The sequence below is a fragment of the Chelonoidis abingdonii genome, chromosome 4 (assembly GCF_003597395.2).
Source record: "Chelonoidis abingdonii isolate Lonesome George chromosome 4, CheloAbing_2.0, whole genome shotgun sequence".
In the NCBI taxonomy this organism is placed as follows: domain Eukaryota; kingdom Metazoa; phylum Chordata; order Testudines; family Testudinidae; genus Chelonoidis; species Chelonoidis abingdonii.
The window spans coordinates 155,952,230-155,965,170 of NC_133772.1; the positions used below are offsets into that span (position 1 = coordinate 155,952,230).

Sequence of the window (12,941 nt, forward strand, 5' to 3'; positions counted from 1 at the left end):
TAGTCTGCAAGAAAGGAGAAACTAGAGTGGAGACTTAGAGTGTGGAAGAAAAGGTCATGAGTATTAACAGATTAAAGGTGGTGAAAGAGGCAAAGGGGATGAATAGTAGAGGTCAGAGAGAAGGAACTTGGAAACTGAGATATCATGGAAGATGCAATATTTAGTGAAGAACAGATCAAGCAAGCAGCCGTTCTGATGAGTGGGGCAGTTGATCCAAAGTTGGAGATTAAACAAGGATGTGATGGTGAGTTGCTTGGAGGCAAGTGTTTTTCAGATGGGTTCTCCACATGGAAGTTGTTGCCACAGCAGAGGATGGGAGATTGACACCTGGATCTCCCTCATTTCCTCTCCTTTCAGTGTCAGAGTGGAAGATGGTGGAACAGAAAAACTAGGAACATAAAGACTAGAGCAGCTGTAGCTGTGATGTTCAGCAAGTGAATTACTTCCCCCATTTTCCTCCTGACTTTGTCAACTCCCACAGCTCAGTAATTTAGATTGTAAATTCATCTGTTCTGGGATTGTCTCACTTTATTTGTAAGGCATTACATACACACCTGTTGTGCTATATACGTAACTGGTTCTGAAACAACCTTTTCCTTGTTTATTTCTGATGGTTGGATGGCCAGAGAGCCCCAACCATAATATATTTTTCCGTGTGTGGGGCTTGAGAGGAGTGGCCAGAGAATGTCCTACCTGGAATTATCATGTCTGTGATTTGCAGTATCCTTGGATAGCTTTTTAATGCCAATCTGAGCAATGCTTTTCAAGCCACAGTGAAAATCTTGTAATTTGGGTGGGCAATATGGAACTTCACAAAATAAAACCACAACCAACCTATGTGGAACAGTGCCTTGTGCTTTGAGAATCATATTGGGGTCATAGGTACAGTTTCAGTGATAAATGGGAAAGTATGTTCTTTCCATGGGTTTCTATCCTAATCCTGGCTGTGGTCACAATTGGTCTGCATTACAAAAGTCATCACACAGTTTACTACAGGGGCGGGGCAAACTTTTTGGCCTGAAGGCTGCATCGGGTTTCCAAAATTGTATGGAGGGCCGGGTAGCAGAGACTGTGCCTCCCTAAACAGCCAGGTGTGGCCCGCCCTGCTCCTAGCTGACCCCTCCTGCTTCTCACCCCTAATGCCCCCCCCCCCTGCATCGGGTTTCCAAAATTGTATGGAGGGCCGGGTAGCAGAGACTGTGCCTCCCTAAACAGCCAGGTGTGGCCCGCCCTGCTCCTAGCTGACCCCTCCTGCTTCTCCCCCCTAATGCCCCCCCCCCCTCCCCCGGACTCCTGCCCCATTCAACTCCCCTGTTCTCCGCCCTCTGACCGCCCCAACCTCTATCCACACCCCCACCCCCGACCACCACCCTAAACTCCCCTGCCCTCTATGCAGCCTCCCTGCCCCCTTACTACACTGCCTGGAGCACTGGTGGCTGATGGCGCTACAGCCGTACCGCCTGGCTGGAGCCAGCCATGCCACCATGCAGCACAGAGACAGAGTCAGGCCGGACTCTGCAGCTGTGCTGCCCCAGGAGATCGCAGCCCCGCCGCCCAGAGGATTGCGCTGGTGATGCAGTGAGCTGAGGCTGCATGGGAGGGGGAACAGCAGGGCAGGGGCTGGGGGCTAGCCTCCTGGGACAGGATCTCAGGGGCCAGGCAGGAGGGTTCCGCAGGCTGGATGTGGCCCGTGGGCCGTAGTTTGCCCACCTCTGCTTTACTGTGATTCTCAGTTTCTTCTCAAATATTAGAAAAACTGCGTAAATGAGTTTCTGTAACTGGTAGCTTATTGTCCCACTGCTAGGTCACCAGGGCAACTCTGAAATCACTCGGCGATAGAACAATACAAAGTCAATATGGAACATATTAAATAGTTCAAAAACTGGGTAAAAGCTGATAGGTCTCAAGATGCAATTGTAAACACCCACATCTAGTGGGTTTCTGCAGAGTTTGGTTCTTGGCCCTATGCTTTTTTTAATATTTTTATCAATGATCTGGAAGAATGTAAAATTATTACTGAAAGTTTGCAGATGGCACAAAGATTGGCGGAGTGGTAAATAATGAAGAGGACAGGTCACTGATGTAGAGCAATCTAGATTGCTTGGTAAGCAGGGCATGAGCAAATAATATACAGTTTGATATGGCCACGTGTCAGGTTGTATGCCTAGGAACAAAGATGCAGGCCTTACTCGCAGGTTAGGAGACTCTCTCCTGGGAAGCAGAGACTCTGAAAATGTCCGGGGTGGGGCATGGTAGATTGGCTGAATATGAGCTTCCAGTGCGATGCTGCTTGGATGTATCCATGGAATATTGTGTCCAGGTCTGGTGTCTGCAATTCAAGAATGAGGGTGAAAAATTGGAGAGGATTTGAAGAAGCGCCACAAGCGTGACTGGAAAACTTGCCTTATAATGAGAGATTCAAGGCGCTCAATGGATGTAATTTAACAGAAATCTGCTGAGCCCACTATTATTAATCTAGCACACAAAGGTATAGCAAAGTCCAGTGACTGGAAGTTGAAGCTGGACAAATTCAGGCCAGAAATAAAGTGCAAATTTTGAACAGTGAGGATAATTAACCATTTGGAACAACTTACTCCAAGGGTTGTAGTGGATTCTCTATCACTGAAATTTTTTTTTAAATCTATATTGGATGGTTTTCTAAAAGATCTGCTCTGGTTCAACCACAGCTATTGGATTTGAAGCAGGGATTAATTCAGGAAAGTTCTGTGGTCTGTGTTATGCTGCAGGTCAGACTAGATTATCACAATGATCCTTTTGGCTTTAAAAGCTGTGAATCAGTGCCAGGCATTTTCAAAATGCCAAAGAAGGTTGGCAGACTGCACCCCATCTAATTGACATTTGCATAACATTCCTGTAGCGATGACAGCTATTGTTTACATGGAAAAGTAGTATCAGGAACGGATGTAGAGTGTTGCATGTTTCAACTTCTAAGAAATGCAATTGAACAGCTGGAAGCAAAGAGGGAAAAGCCAACACTATGTGATCAGCCATTTCTCTGGGGACACCAGTAAGTGCTTCATGGGTCACAGTGTGAGCAAATCTGTCCTTGGTCTCTTATGGGAATCTCCATATTTCCTAATGGTATTGTCAGGCCTGCAATGTCAGGAAGATCCTTATCCTGTATTCTGACCAAGTCACTCTACCTCCGGCTTGGACACAGGATGCAGACTACTTCTGCGCTGATTCACTCGGTAGAAGTACAAAGGGATTCTCCTGCACTCTAGAAAGCCAGTTATGTGAAAGGTTATTCTCAGAAGTGGAGAAAGTTTCCTCTGTGGGCAGTAGATAGCAATCTATATTCCGCCTCCATATCTTCTCTTCTGGGCTATTTGCTCAGCCTCTTCTTGTCTTCAGTCGAGCTGCACTTGTCTACCATCTCACCATGTCACTTGCAGTGGATGGTTCTGTGACCTTCAGTTGCCTGGATTTTGAAAGGGCTAGTGATTGTCTTCTGTAGGTTCGAGGATTTGTCCTGACATGGAACCTTGACTTAGTGTTTACAAAGATGAGGGATTCACCTTTAGAGTTCTTGGGCTAGTGCTTCTTATTCCCCCCCACACCCCAGTGTTAAAATCAGCATTGCTAATCTGGGGGAGGAGTGTGTTGTATGCTTCAAGGGTTGATCCTCCCTTCTCTTCATTCTAGGGGGATGAACTTGCTCTGTATCCTCATCCTAAATTCTTGCTAAAAGTGGTGTCTGAATTTCATCCATCTCAGGTTATTTATCTCTTAAATTCCTCCTGTAACCTCACTCCATATCCATGATACCCAGGGAAATGTGTGTTTCTATTTTTGATGGGGATAAAACAATTAAGAATAGATTTCTTGTAACCTTTGGATGATCGGTGGAAAGGAGATACTGATTCCATTCAGCACCTGCCTGAGTGAATTAGGCTGTATGTCAAAAATATTATACCTTAGCTAGGGTGACAGCACCTGAGTGACTTAGTGCTCACTTTACTAGAGCTGAGATAGCATTAATGAAATCCCTGTGAAATGTTTCCATCATCAAAATCTGCAGGTCTAATACATTCTAATCACGTCTTTGTGCAGCACTACTCTCTTATACTTTGAGAGAGCAGTTCTGTGATCCATAATTAATTCAGCCTCCCTTCCCTGAGGGCTGAACTGCTCACTAGACTCACACAGGCAGGACGATGCAGAGGCTGCCAGGGAGTGAAGATTAAGGTTGCTTATAAGAAACAGTGTCTGTTTTAAGAGTGTTGCCTCTGCATAGTCTCACTGCTCACCTACCTTCCCCTCTTCATGAGAGTTCTACTTGCATAATGCTCTGGGGGTTAGTGGGAGGAAATGAGAGAGTGGGGACTGCACAGTCATTTATAACCTCACCTCTGAGCGATTGGTGCTGCAAGAGGCTACTGGTGCAATCCAGACAGGCTCCAGAGGGTTCCCACCTCAGCAGCCCTGAGGAGTACATCCCACAAGAATGAATGTGTAGAGGCAGCAGTTGCAGGTAACTAACTGTATTTTTCTGAGTTTGATTAGGGTAAGTGTTAGCACATTGGTGGCACCTGAAGACCCCAGCCAGGATTAGAGCCTATTATGCTTGGAGCTGTACAATCATAGAAATAGACAGTCTCTGCCCCAGAGGGCTTGCAATTCATTGCATTGTGCTGTTCTATAATACAAGGCTTCACTACGTAAAAGTCCATTGTTTATAAGGCTATGTCAGATGCCCTTGCATTATGATTAAATATGTCTTAACTTTCTTATTTTAGGCCAGAAATCTTCATACAGGAGAGTTGGCTGCTGTAAAAATTATCAAGTTAGAGCCAGGTAAGTTTTGCATTCTTTCCAAGTACTATTGGGAGGCATGTGATCTGTCATTAAACACTACCAGTTCCCCTGTGTATTTGTTTTCACACAGCAGTAATAGGGCATTTGCATTTTATTACTATTCACTGAAAAAGTGGTGGTTGCAGTAGTTTCAGTGGTTAGGTTTCAGGAAATGCTACAGAATTATTTAAAGCGTGGCACACAATTACCTTTGGTTATTTCCTTTTTGTTGTTTCTCCTTCGTTCTTATCTATTTTATCTATCAGCTATTAATTTATAACAGTAAGGTTTGTTTTATTAGTTTAAAAGCAAGCTTGAGGGCAAGGGGCATTTCCCCTCCTATAAACTGTTACAGAATACCCTGTACAGTGTAAACAGAACAGCCTGTTTACAGAGCTAGTGTTCAAACCTCTCCTGCAGGCACACCCCCGCCCCCCAAAAAGTATTCTGTGGGAGAGGCAGAGAAGAACAGGCAGTGTAGCTGCCTTCCATCTCTCCTGTCCTTCCCTCCTGTCCCACACCTCCACCAAACTTCCTGCTAGGGATGCTTTCCTGGGCAGCCATGACTTCCTGTCCCAGTTCCTTTGATTGCAGCCTCCTCAGTTCCCATGGTCTGCATGAGTCATGGTGTGAGAGGAGAGAGGTAAGGGGCAGTGCAAGTTCAGATTGGGGAAAGTGGCTAATACCCATCTAGCTGTGTTACAAAAGCCAGTCTCTCACACCCCTGCATGTTAATATGCTGCCATTTTTCTATCCTGGGCTGATGAGAGCGCTGTAGATTTGATCCTACCACCACCCTATCCTAGTGCAAAAAATAAGTCACTGCCCAGGATAGCTGTTGATCTGAAATCTGACATTGGAGTCCTGCATGGAGAGATGAAATCAGGAAGAGTGTCCAGAAAGGAAATTGGAATGGGACAATTAACCTATTCCTGGAGTGTGAGAGAATACCAGCTCCTCTCCCAAAATATAATCTGTACCACCCTTGAGTGTGCAGTGTTAATATTCCACTTCTTGCTCCCCTCTTCACTTTCAAATCCCTCCTTATACACCCCTACCTCGATATAACGCCACCTGATATAACACGAATTCGGATATAACGCGGTAAAGCAGTGCTCCGGGGAGGTGGGGCTGCCCACTCCAGTGGATCAAAGCAAGTTCAATATAAGACAGTTTCACCTATAACGTGGTAAGATTTTTTGGCTACCAAGGACAGCGTTATATCAAGGTAGGGGTGTAATTATCTTCCACTTATCCTTTCTCTGTTTGTCACCTCACAACTTGCTCAGCCTGGCCTCTTGCACCATGTTTTGTGTGGGATGCAGGACCTTCTTTGTTGAAGGCTGCAGCTCTGCAGTGTGCTGTTTCCATACATCAGTTTGTTTTTGTGGCCTTCAGAGAAGGAGTACAAACTTGGAGGGGGGGGGGCACAAGGGGGGAAGTACATATGTGGGGGGGGGGAGAGAGAGAGAGAGGGCACATGCTTGTACTAGTAAGTGAGATGTGGATTTTGTTTGCTGTTTCCTGGATTTTATTTTTTAACTGTAAGGCACCCACAAGTTGTGAGCAATGGATTCCTAGAAATTAAAATGTATTTGTTGTCTATAGAACCCAGCTTAAAAATTAGTAAGGCCTTGAAGGTCAGGCTAGATGGTCATGGTGGCATTTCTTCACACAATGCACAGTCAACCTGTGGAACACCTTGCCAGAGGTGGTTGTGAAGGCCAAGACTATAACAGCGTTTAAAAAAGAACTAGATAAATTCAATGGCTATTGCAGGGATGGTGTCCCTAGCCGGTTTGCCAGAAGCTGGGAATGGGGCAAGGGGATGGATCGCTTGATGATTACCTGTTCTGTTCATTCCCTCTGAAGCACCTAGCATTGGCAACTGTCCAAAGACAGGTTACTGGGCTTGATGGACCTTTGGTCTGATCCAATGTGGCCGTTCTTATGTCCCTTCTGACCTTAAAATCTGAGTCTTCTGCAAATCCAGCCCAGCACATATCTGACAAGGTTTGGATGGTTAGAACTCCCTATTCCAATGGCAGTGGCTCTGACAGCCCTTGCATCATGTTACATAAACACCTTAATTCTAGTAGTCACACTCTTGGGGCCTGTTTATCCCAAACTAGAACTAATTACCTGCTTAGATATTGGAGAGGTCGAGAACTGGGACATGGGTCCTTTTCCCAGTTTTGTTTCTGTCTTGCTGTGTTACTTGGGACAAGTCACTTCACCTTTCTGTGCCTCTTGTCCTCTCAACTCTTTCTGATTTCTTTGTTCAGACTGTAAGGTCTTTGGCATAGGGACGGTCTCATACTTTGTGTCTATATAGAGTCCAGCACAATGGAGGCTTGATCTCACTTGGGGCCTCTAGTTATGTGCTGCTGCTACTAGCAATTGTTCATTGGCAAAATAGGAAGTTCTTGTTTACACATGTAAAATGCAGCTAGGGCTCTTTCTAATTATGTGATGTTAAAGAAGAGGAAAACAGAGTCAACATTAGTTTATACATAGATTCTGGTCAGCTTTATCTATCCGCGTTTTCTTTTAGATAATACATCGAGCGGCACTAAATCTTTCTTTCCACACCCTCAGCTGATGTACCCAAAATCGTAACCTCAGCTCGGGTTGTCAGCACTTAGTGCAGAGAGCAGAGGAGTCCCAACAGGTCCTGCCAGCCTGTAGTGGGAGAGTTAAAGGCCAAAGTGCTTGGCCCAAAGATGGGGGCAGGGCAATGTTTTTTTTTTTATGGAGAAGAATAGGGTGGATTCAGCCTACTATGAATGCAGTAAAACTGGCCCCCTTGAGCCCTTAGGTTTCTGCTCCTGATCCAGATGAAATAGAGCAGATGCTTCTGTGTTTTTATGTGCTGCTTGGAAAGCTGTGAGCAGAGGCAGGGACTTAATCCTCTGCTGTTAGAGGGTGGTGTGGGGAGGGAAAGAACTTTCAGAAGCTAAGGATTGTCCCTGCCTGTGCTCCTCACTTTGAGTAGCAGAGTGAAACATACAACCATGTGAGGACCCATTTCACTACTGGGAATAACACTACTGTAATTAGCAGTGGTGATTATAGCTTTGTAAATTTTGCTGTACTGCTAGCCTGACTTGCCTCATGCAAGTGACTACTTTTCAAGTGTTTTGGATAACTGCAAATCTTTGCTAGCATGAGTTTCTTCTTAGGTGGTGCTTGCACAGACTGCTGGTGAAGACCTTGTGGAGGTGTTATTTTTAAGGCTGGATTACAGTATTTCTTTATTCTCTGGAGTGTTTGCTGACATGGCCTCAGTGATGCAGTCTATTTAGAATGCAGCAGCTCACATCCTTGCAGGTAGACGTAGCTGTCTCAACATATCACTCTCATCTTATAAAAAAATCTCTGCTTTGGCTCTGGGGGAGATTTTGTATTTATATAAAGTTTTTACTTATTTTGAATGTTTTAAATGGATGTTGTCCAATATATTGAGATGTTTCAGATTAAACAGTAGTTAGGCTGTAGTACTGTCAGCTGTGGCATCAGGTCAATGCGAGAAATTCTACCAATTAATCTTGGAGCTCTTGCAGAGAATACAACTCCTTTTAACCCAAAGCCAGAGTGTAGCAAATATGCTATCTTCAGTACAGCATTGAAGACATTTGAGTATCTAAGCAGGCAGAATGGAACATTTGGTGGTTGAGGTAGGGGGCTAAGTCTTTGCATTTAGACCTGAGGACGCAGCTAGAGATGAGATTGATAATATGCTGTTAAAAATTCTGAATGTTGCTGTCACTAGAGAAATGAAGGAGCTTGACTAACTTTGAGTTCTGTACAGTCCTTTTCAGCTGAGAGGGATGGTCACCATAATAGGGGACCTCAGAGGAGAGGAAGGAAGCAACTGAGGAAAACAAAGAATGATGGGGCAAGTGATTCATATATTCATAGAGTCCAAGGCCATAAGGGACCACTGTGGTCATCTAATCTGACCTCATGTATCACACAGGACACAGAACTTCCCAAGCAGATCTTTTAGAAAAACATCCAATTTTGACTGAAAAATTGTTAGCAATGGAGAATCCACCACGACCCTGGGTAAATTACTCTCACAGTTAAATGTATGCCTTATTACCAGTCTGAATTTGTCTAGCTTTAACTTCCAGCCATGTGTACTGAATCAGAGGTGAAAAGAGGCTGCCCATAATCAGGTGATAGCTGAGAAATTCTCACTGTTGTATGGAACCGATGGAGAAGACAATCCAGAGAAATAAACTGCTTTAATTGTAGGATGGGAATGGTTTGTGTTTTGTTCCCATAACCAATCTAATGGTAATAATTGGATTAGTAGGCAAAAGAAACATGGAACTAAAACCAAGGTTGCAAAATTATTAAATCTCTTCTTCTACCTGCTTGTCCCCTTCCTCTAAACAAAAGAAACTACTTCCACCCCCCATTTAGAAGGCTTCAGTCCTGAATTTGTTTGAACTTCTGTGCAGTGTGCTAGCTCAGCTACCCCTGTTACTTAGACAATACTAATAAAATTGGACTAGACAGTGTTTTTCACTTCTTTTGGCACAGACCTTTTGGAGAGCGTTTAGCCAAAAATATTCTGGCACAGTAGTGACATTTCCCAACATTCACTGAGTTCAAATGCTTCACATAACTTGAGAGCCAGCTCGATTTCAGAAACTAATTCTAACTATACTCAGAATTTTCCAGAGACCTGCGCAGAAGCCAAAATTATGTGAAACGCAAAAGCCACTTCCTTGTATGGATTTAGCAGATGAACTAACGAAATAGTAGATGTAGGAGGACAATTATTTGTCAGTATGATTCTTCTCTGCAGAGCCTTCTCTTTAGGAAAATACAGTAAACATTACTTTTGAAATTAATGGGAATCTACATTGCAAATACTGCTGTACCATTAAATAAAGACACTGGGAATATTTGACATGTGTTTGTAATGCTCTAAATAAACCCCTTTACAAATTTACTGAAGTATCTAGTTGCTAGTGTTTTCATTTTGTTTAGGGAGAATTGGTCTGATGTCTTTATTTTTCTTGTAGAAATATTCCGTTTAGGGCAAAAGAAGTTAGTTATTGTATTTGAAGTTGGACTATTGATGTATCTTGTAATATGTTGATTGAAGTTGGAAGTTCAGAGATTTTAATGCCATAGCAAATAACTGTCCACAGGTATGGTGTTTTGGTTTTCTTAAATTCAGAACAGGATGTTTTGTTCACAATATTAGTTTCTGCACTTTGTGATTCACATTCTGAAGTCACTTTCATTTTAATATTGGATCACATCTGTTGAACTATTACAGCCAGATCCTCAACCACTGTTCTGGTCTCTTTGGGCCATTCTGCAGTGCGCAGGAGCTGGAAAGCTGCCTTAATAAGGAATATGTTGGGGGTTGAAAGAGAGTGAGGAGATATTGTTGGGACGACCATTGTATACTCTGGCAATCCCTGGCTGTGTAGTGGCCCCTAGGGGGCCGTTACCAGCTGGTGTAAGTAGGAGCAACCCTGAGACTGCTTTAACATGTGGCTGAACTGGCCCTAGCAGCCCCCAAGATTGGAGGTGTATGAAAATGGCTTTAAGTTACCTTTGACTCTCCACCACCACCTTGTGCTGAGCATAACCTTGCTGGACTTAAGAATCTGGTCCTTAGTGTGTGACCATGTTAGTTCTTCTTCGAGTGATTGCTCATATCCATTCCAGTTAGGTGTGTGCGCGCCGCGTGCACAGCTGTCGGAGAAACTTTTACCCTAGCAACACTCGGCGGGTCGGCTGGGTGCCCCCTGGAGTGGCGCCACCATGGCGCCGCATGAATACCCCAGCCGACCCGGCCACCCTTCAGTTCCTTCTTACCGCCCGTGTCGGTCGTTGGAACAGTGGAGTGCAGTTTACCTGACCTCCGCATTTTCCCTAGCTAATCGCTCGTTTTTTGTTCTTTGTTACTTAATCGTTCTTGTTTTACATAGTTAATTAGTTTATTGACAGTTTAAAGTTATAGTTGTTAGTGTATTTGTTAGTAATAGTTTTCGCGGGGTCTGGGGCTCTTCCCCTACCCCGCGCCCGGTACCGTAGCCATGCCTGGCTCGCCGGGCTTTAAGCAATGTGCGGCCTGCCATAGGCCAATGCCGACAGGAGATCCCCACGACTCCTGTCTTAAGTGTCTCAGGGAATCGCACTTATCGTCTAAGTGCCCCATTTGCAAGGCTTTTAAGCCGCGCACAAAAAAGGAGCGGGACATTAGGCTGCGACAGCTCCTAATGGAAGCGGCGTTAGCACCCTCGCCTTCAGCACCGAGTGCAAGCCAGCAGGTGAGCAAGGCCGCCCCTCCGGCACGCCTAAGGCTTCCCGGCACCGGCCGCAGACGGCACTGAAGGCAACTCCGCGCTGCTCCCTCTCCCCGAGGTCGAAGTCGGCTAAACCTCAGACGGGCTCCACTACGCCCACATCCCAGACAGAGACTGCGGCTAAGGCAGACCGCCCGGCACCGACTCTGGCTGCGGCACCGCCTAAACCAGCTCCGTTGACTCCAGCCCCGCGTGGGCCGTCGAGTCCGGCGCCTGGAAGCTCCCCGGCACCGGCCGTGGTAGAGCTGACCTCGCCGTCAACTCCGGAGATGTTCTCGGCAGCTAGAGACCTGATTGCCATGACAGACCCGGCACCGCCCGTACCCCTGGCACCGCCGGTGTGCGTGACGCCCTCCATGGGCAAGCCGATCTTACCCAGGCCGTCGTCTGTCACCGTGCCGGACAGCCACCGCACGAGGTCTCGCTCCCGTCTCCGTTCAAGATCGCAGCGTCGCTCCCGCTCCCGACGCAGCTCAACTTCGCGGCACTGCTCACCCCGGTACCGGTCGCGCTCGCGGCACCGCTCTCAATCCCGGCGCCGCTCTCAATCACGGCACCACTTCCCACGGCACCGGTCGAGCTCCTGGCACCGGTCCACCTCAAGGCGCCAGTCCGTCTCGTTCACCGTCCCGCTACTCACGGCACCGGTCGAGCTCCCGGCACCGTCTCAGGCACCGTTCCTCCCGGAGCAGATCTCGCCATAGGGGCTCGAGATCCCGGTCGACCTCCCGGCACCGGGCCGGTCACAGGTCCCGGTCTGGCTCGCAGTATCGCTCTGCATACCGACACCGCTCCCCACGGCCCCGAGGTGCGAGATCGATTGGCACTTCAGCGCCGACGTTTGCAGCTCCTCCATGGCCGTCCCGACAGGCGTCTGGCTCCTCACAGGCGGACAGCTACTATGACCGGGACCGTGATACCGAGATTCCCACGGGGCTTTTCCAGGACGCACCTCCTCAGGACGCAGGGCCTCAACAGTGGTCCTTTTGGACACCCTGGGCATACCATCAAGCCCAGGGTGCTCCCCCGGTCCCGGCCCCCACTGCTGCTTCAGAGCGCAGGGCGCCGGAAGCCACCATATCCCGCCCCCCTCCGGACGAGTCAGAGGAACATATCGCCCATCATCCGGACTCCCCGGGGCATCTGGAGCAGGAGCCACCACGGGAGCAGGGTGCCATCCAGGACCCTCTCATTCCCGGGATATCTTCCTCCTCTTCCCCGGACGAGGCTGTGGCAGGGACATCTTCTTCGGGACCTCCGCCAATAGACTTAAGGGCCCACCAGGACCTTCTTCGCAGGGTGGCCCTTAATATCAGCCTCCTGGTGGAGGAAGTCCCGGAGGTGGAGGACCCGGTAGTGAGCATCCTAGCCGCAGATACCCCAACACGCGTGGCACTGCCGTTCATCCGGACCATCCAGGCTACTGCCGACACTCTCTGGCAGTCCCCAGCCTCCATTCCGCCGATGGCACAGGGGGTCGAGAGGAAGTACATGGTACCCTCCCGGGGGTACGAGTACTTGTGTGTCCACCCTCCCCCCTCCTCCTTAGTTGTCCAATCGGTTAACGAGAGGGAGCGCCATGGTCAGCAGGCGCCTGCCCCAAAGTCCAAGGAGGCGAGGCGGATGGACCTTCTAGGGCGCAAGGTGTATTCGGCAGGTGCCCTACAGCTCCGAGTGGCCAACCAGCAGGCTCTCTTGAGCCGGTACAATTACAATACCTGGGCGGAGGTTGGCCGCTTTACTGAACTGCTGCCCCCTGACTCTCACCAGGAGTTTGCGGCTTTC

The 12,941-nt window shown here is 47.5% G+C and overlaps 1 protein-coding gene across 2 annotated transcripts in view; it reads left to right on the forward strand.

Moving 5' to 3' along the window:
* The window catches only part of MAP4K5 (mitogen-activated protein kinase kinase kinase kinase 5), a 96,245-nt gene that overhangs the window by 17,595 nt on the left and 65,709 nt on the right, over positions 1-12,941 (forward strand). For both annotated transcript variants that reach the window (XM_075065816.1, XM_032775697.2), the window contains exon 2: positions 4,761-4,818. In XM_075065816.1, coding sequence (XP_074921917.1) covers positions 4,761-4,818 — 58 coding nt within the window. The remainder of the gene's footprint in view (positions 1-4,760; positions 4,819-12,941) is intronic.